Source organism: Populus alba, chromosome 2 (assembly GCF_005239225.2).
Source record: "Populus alba chromosome 2, ASM523922v2, whole genome shotgun sequence".
In the NCBI taxonomy this organism is placed as follows: Eukaryota; Viridiplantae; Streptophyta; class Magnoliopsida; order Malpighiales; family Salicaceae; genus Populus; species Populus alba.
In genome coordinates, this window is record NC_133285.1 from 2,949,730 (window position 1) to 2,956,531 (window position 6,802).

General features: G+C 28.5%; 1 protein-coding gene across 1 annotated transcript; it reads right to left on the minus strand.

Moving 5' to 3' along the window:
* Positions 1–842: 842 nt before the first annotated feature.
* LOC118049409 (transcription factor MYB14) lies at positions 843–2,738 on the minus strand. Its single transcript, XM_035059407.2, has 3 exons — positions 2,503–2,738; positions 2,152–2,281; positions 843–1,560 (listed from the first exon to the last, which is right to left on the minus strand). Exons 1-3 carry the CDS (start codon positions 2,633–2,635, stop codon positions 1,005–1,007), a joined length of 819 nt encoding a protein of 272 aa, XP_034915298.1. The 5' UTR covers positions 2,636–2,738; the 3' UTR covers positions 843–1,004.
* Positions 2,739–6,802: the final 4,064 nt, after the last annotated feature.

The window sequence follows — 6,802 nt, forward strand, 5'->3', positions numbered from 1 at the left end:
TAGAAATCCATTACCCACGAAAATCTAATATTAAATATTTTTTTATATATTTTTTCTCACAATAAAAGTTAATTTAGTTGGGAATTCCAATGATTCAAGGAATTTGGAATTCAGTTGGGAATCCCGACGATTCAAGTAATCTAAAATTAAATATAGATTCATTCGTGAGATGAAATAATTTTGTTGGTTTTTCAAAAGAGTTGAAAAGAGTAATGAAAAATTCATTAGTAATCTGCTTGTAATTGGTTTCGAGTGTTTTTTTTTTTTTAAATTCATTCAATTAAAGATTAAGAGTCTGAGTTTGATTATTAACCTTTTATGTTTTGTTTTAAAATTATGTTTTTTTAAATTTTAAATTTTTTTTAATTTTTAAATTATTTTGATGCACTGATATCAAAAATAATTTTTAAAAAATAAAAAAAAATATTATTTTGATGTATTTTTAAACAAAAAATATTTTGAACTACAATCACTATTATAATTCCAAATATATTCTTAATGAAATGATATTAATGTCAAAAATATATTATTTTGATGAGATAACAAAGAGAAATTGTAATATTTTGAAATGTTCTTATGATAGATCCTTTGTGCATGCATAGCATAATCATGGTGGTAACTATAGTACTTTAATTTCACGATTAATATGAGAAATTATAATCTGAAAGCACGATTAAAATCAGTTTTTTAATTAAATTAAATAAAATATTAACTAGATAAACTTATTCATTTTGATCAAATCTATTTAAACTCATTCAAACTTGACCAGATCAGTATATAAAAAACAAAACATTGTTGCCTTAATAAAAAAGATCAACCTAAATTAAGGTAATAACTTGAAATTTGACCGGATAAATTTTTTCATATTTATTAATTTATTTTATTTTGTTACAATAATTCTGTCTTCCTTCTAAGCAGTCAACAAATTGGAGAGCTACAATCCATACCTGCCTGCAAATCTATCTAAAAAAAAATGGAAAAATATAGTAGCAGGTTACAATTGTTCAAATTTCTGGTAATTCTGGTAACTCCCCAGCTCTTGTGAAGAGGTTGTGCCAAAAGTCCAAGCCATCATACATACTTGAATTAGTGGCTTGGACTTGTTCCATATCAATTATCAGTGGAGAAAATGGAAATTGAATTAGCGGCTCAGTGCTAATGGCCGGATAATCACTCGTCAAGCTTGAATTATCAGCAGACAGTACTTCTGACCAAAAAATCTCATCCATTTCAAGAACATCATCCGACTCCAAGACCTTCGTGCTCATGTCATTACTGGTATCAACTGTGATCACCGAAGAGACATCACTTGAACATTGTTGTGGTGAAACTGGTCTATGTTCCTTGGTTTGATCACATCCTGCCGCAACAACGTTTGATGAACTCACTATTTCTGGATCAGTCTTTACTTCGTGATTGAATCTAGAAACATCAACAGATCTTCCATTGATTTCTGGGGCGACATGGTTTTGCTCAAGTCTTTTTTTCAAGTGGGTGTGCCACACATTTTTAATTTCGTTGTCTGTGCGTCCTGGTAATCTCGCTGCAATTGCCGACCATCTGGGAAAAAAAGAAGGGGGATCGATCCATGTCAAGATATGCAATAACCTTAGTTATGATCCTACTTGATTAGCAGAATTTAAAATGCTAAAAGCCCTTTTGGCATGTTTCATGTCACATGAATGATTATATGTGCAATAACCAAAGTGTGCCAATCTTGTCTGAGAGTGCTTCAACTTGAAAAACGTGGGATTTCTTATTAGTCTATGATATATGGTACGTGACTTCCAGGAATCTGTCAGCCCCACATGTTTCTGATGCAACCATGAAAAAAATATTGACATGAGAGAAGGACACTTTAAAATGACAAGTTGATTTCTTCTTCTTCTGCTTTTTGCTGTTAGGAGGATGTGGATGTGGGGGGCGGCTACAATGACAAGTCCTTTGATCACCAGAAATTAAAAAAAAAAAAAAAAAAAAAAGGTTTTTTGCCTAGCCTATAGGCTACATGCCATCTCCCTATGAAGCACTGATTATCAAGTATCAATCGGGGAAGCAGAAGTTCTTGAAGATCAATAATTAGTTCTTCCATGTAAATGAAAATGCCAGTGTTTTGACTCTAGTTTGACTGAAAATGGTGAAACTGCATACCTATTGCCTAACATCTCATGCAATTTGATGATGGTATCCTCTTCTTCTCTGCTGAAATTTCCTCGTTTAATGTCAGGCCTCAGGTAATTTATCCACCGGAGCCTGCAGCTCTTTCCACACCTCAGCAGACCTGAAAATTGGGTAAGAAAGAAACGATTCAAAACCAACATAAATCACCAGCTTGTTGCTAAAGATCTCAGATGATCAGTTTGACTCAATTATCCACGCAAATGGTCAGGATTCACTTCAGAATTAAGTTCTAAAGAGAGATAAATAGTAGAGAGTGTATGCTTCTACAAGGCAATCTTTGTTGGGAAGTGATGATCCATGGTAGATATGTGTATAAATTACCAGCTTGTTTAGGAAGCGCACGCCAATTGCCATGGCCATAAAGCTGAATGTGACTGATGAGAATCCGATCCTCTTCAGCAGTCCAGGGACCTCTCTTCAATCCCATTTTCTCACAGCATGGAGCTCTCACCATTGTTGTATCTCAGAGCTCGTTAGAAGAAAGAAAAGAATGGCTGGCTCTTTATAAAGAAACGAAAGAGCCTCAATGCTCAAAATATGAAGCAAGGCAACGAGCAACTAGACTATATATAGCATGACAAAAGCATGCGGGCATGTATATAATAATCTACAGATGAATGAGTCCAAAGCACACCCCATCCATCTTTTTTCTAAAGGCAAATCCGCCTGCAATTTCTAGGAAATCTCTTTCACTCGCTCACCCCTCTCAAGTGGGGTGCAGCGCTTGATCACCAGACTGGTCAAATGAAAACGTGGTCATTTGCATCAAACGGGTGTGAACTCGGTGGCTATGTTCAAGTGCAAGCAACTTGTTGTCAAGTTTAGCTCGTCTTATAGGAGAAGTTTCAACAGTCGACACTTTGGGGATTTGGATTGGAATTCTTGGGTGAAAACCTTGGAAGGAATTATATACGAAAATAAAAAGATTTAAATGATAAATTTTTTATTTTATTTTTTATGGAATATACGTGTTAGATATTAATATAAATTATATTTTGAAACTTCACTTAACGGTTTAACCTACTGAGTTGAAATGATTTTTTTGATATGGTATCAAAGTCTTAATAACTAAGCAGTCACGAATTTAAATATCACTATCTTTATTTATTTGATAAAAATTAAATATAAAATAGTATGAGTATATACAAATTTCAAGTTCAAAAGGTTTGTTCTTAAGATGATGTATTACAAAATAATATAAATTATATATTGAAACCTCACTTCGTAACTTAAATTATTGGGTTGAAATGATTTTTTGATAATAAATAAATTTTTTTCAATTTATCTTAGATAATTTAGTAAGGATTTTTTTAATTATGGCCTTAGGATCCATCCATGGACACTTAACATTGTACTAAATTTATGGAGAGGTAGTGGCCAGTTTAATAAAATAAAATAAATTTTAATTTTAATATTTGCTTATCACGAGGAGATATTTTAGATTTTTTTAACACGTAAAAATCCTTTTTGTTCGGTGCGAAAATCACTCCACATGAATACAAATAACATGGAGATTTGAGAGGTCATCGCTCCCCATGCTATTTGTATAAAAAAATAGAATACCAATCAAACAATATATTCCATTCTAATTAAAAATATATATATATATATATCAAAACATAATCAATAATTTTGAGTTAGACAACTCTTTCCGGTTTGTTTTTACATTTTAAAAACATTTTTAAAAAAAATAATTTTTTTTTTTTTTTTTTGCTTTAAATTAATATTTTTTTGGTATTTTTATATTATTTTGATGTGCTGATATTAAAAATAAAATTTAAAAATATATATCATTTTGATGTATTTCAAGTAAAAAGCACTTTAAAAAATAATAACAAACACACTTAACATGCATATATGATTATAAATGATATTCAATTGATAGTTTATATTTCAATCAACACTCACACATTCAAGAGATTTATTTAAGACCTTTTTTTAGTAAAACAAATAAATTAAAACTCGAGAGAGTTAGTTTCTAAAAAAATCTCAAAATTCTATTATATAATATAATCTTTTTCTTTACTAATAATACTATAGATGAATAAAAATCCAAGATTCAGATGAATCTACTCCCTTAGTTTTTATATTAAAACCTTTACTTTTCTTATATATATATATATATTCCTCTTTATCTATTCCCTTAAGAACATCTTCTTCATGATTAATGGATGTCGTATCTTTTGAAAGAACTCACATCCATGCAATTTTTCACTTATATTTTAACTAAGATAATAATTTAAATAGTTATTTTTTGTTTTATTTAGATTTTTTATATGTTTTGAATAATATTAAGATACTTGATAAATTTTGGGAATGAAATTAAAATTTACTCCAAAAAAATATACAAAGACGCCAGCCATTAATTGCTTTTCCAAGCACACGCGTGGAATTATTGTCAAAAGATAAGCTCTGAACAATTTGTCAAGGGACCATTTTTTAAGGAAAAAAAGGAGTGATGATTGTGATTTGTCCAGAATATCTTGCTTTATATCTCGAGGTTCAAAAGAGTTTAATATAAATAATTCCGTATATCAATTTAAAAGCAGAAAACGCTTACTGGGTATTTTAAGATTTTGACTCGAATGATAATTAGATTTATCTTTAATAAATCTCATGTTAATTACTGGTTCAAAGATGGATGATCTACGTAAGAATATTTAAATCAAAGAGATATTCAGTTATGCGTGTGGCTGAATATTATATATTTTTGTGTGGACACCTTGTTTTAAATTAATTAATTAATTATGAAAATTACCTCAACTCCATTAACAACTTCTCCAAGTTGGAGTTTTTTACATGTATGTTTGTTTTTTTAGATAACTTTTATGATTTTGATTTGAAAAAAATAATTTTTTTTAGAAAATATAGTTTGTTGGATTTAAATAAGTAGTTGGTATGGTTGAGGTTTATGTGCGTATAAAATATTTAGTAGTGTTGTTACGGTTGCTTTTCAAAGTGTTTTGTACTTGGAAATGCATCAAAATATATTTTTTAATTATTTTTGATATTATTAAAATGATCTGAAAATACAAAAAAAATATTAATTTGAAGTTAAAAAAATTACATTTTTATAAAAAACACTTTGAAACACAAAAACAAAAAAATTACATTTTTATAAAAGTATTTTGAAACGTAAAAAATAAATAACATTTCAAATTTAATTTTTTAATAAGTCTCGTAATAAAAAAAATATAATTTAATGTACGTTCTTATATTTTTTACATCACAGACACTAAAAACTGAAAGTAAACAAACACAGCCGAGTACATCTGTAGACGTGAGAGTTTTTCTGTCCACGTTCACGAGAAAGAAATAGCTTGAAAGCTAAGTAAAACCGGCGTAAAACAATATTGTGTACAATAAGATCCAATTTTTTTTTTTTTTTTTAAATGCTGTCATTACATAGGTAAAAAAGTAGCCTGTTCCTCTCGGACAAAATGATGATTTAAGTTTTTATTTTCCTTTCTCCAAGGGTCACAGGCTTGGTTAACTTATAAACAGGAATATAATTTTATTAATAAGTGGTTACTTGAAACGGTAAAGATTTTAACCTGCCAAGATCTGATTTAATTGAATTTTTAGTTATTTAAATGATTTAATTAAATCTAATTTAAAACTCAACCGAGTCGAGTTTTTCTTTTTCGGATATCCACAACTCCATGGGTTCATTCAACCAAACTCTATCGCCCAAAAATGAATTCTAAAACTTTGGATTGTCGATGTTGTCATTTCACTTGAGACGTTAATTTTGATTTGTATTATATATATTTGAATTATATTTGTTAATTCAAATTTTTAATTCTCTAAATTATTATTTATTTTTTGAATTAATTGAGAATTATGTTTAGATTGAGGTTAGAAGTTATGTAGAAATTGAAACATGATAAGAGTTAATGTCCTTTTAGGTGTGTATAGTAGCTTCTGTTTTTCTATGTTTTTCAGTAATATATTTATTTTTAAAAATATTAAATTAATGTTTTTTGTTATTATATTGATGTGCTAATATGAATAATATATATATATATATATATAATTATTTTAATATATTTTTAAACAAAAAATATTTTTTAAAAATACTATACACTATAATATTAAATGTACATTTAATATGGTAAATCATTTTTAATATAGTATATCGAAACTTATCGGGTTAATCTAGTGACGGTTGATTAACTAATCAACTTGATAACATGATAACTCCTGTCTTTTTCCACATAAGTCTTCTAATCGGATCTAAAAAATATGATCAATGCTAAAAAAAGAAAAAAGATTGCATCGTGTTGTCGAGAGGGGAGGGGGGAATTTTCACCTCTTGGAAGGGTTGAGTGGCCGTCCTTGTTTCTTGTAGGTCAAATTTACAGTTCCATCAGATTTGTTTTTTGTTTTATGATATAATTAATGCATCATAAATAAATATGATGGAAATAAACAATAAAAAAAACAAGTGTGTTTTTTTTAATATTCGTTATTAACTAAACCAATTAATTATTAAAATAGTTTGTCCTGAGAAAAAAAAAAAAAAAAAAACAAGAAGAAAAAGAGTGTTACTTGGACTAAACTAGAAAATTGGGTGTTTCTTTCTTAATTTATTTGCCTTTTTTATTCCTTTTATTTATTT

What these genes read in the sequence shown, in the direction of transcription:
- LOC118049409 (XM_035059407.2), bottom strand. Translation starts at nt 2,635, where the DNA reads ATGGTGAGAGCTCCATGCTGTGAGAAAATGGGATTGAAGAGAGGTCCC. An exon ending in TGCGCTTCCTAAACAAGCTG is followed by an intron (nt 2,282 to 2,502) that starts GTAATTTATACA and finishes CCCAATTTTCAG; the next exon opens with GTCTGCTGAGGTGTGGAAAG. An exon ending in CATGAGATGTTAGGCAATAG is followed by an intron (nt 1,561 to 2,151) that starts GTATGCAGTTTC and finishes TTTTTTTCCCAG; the next exon opens with ATGGTCGGCAATTGCAGCGA.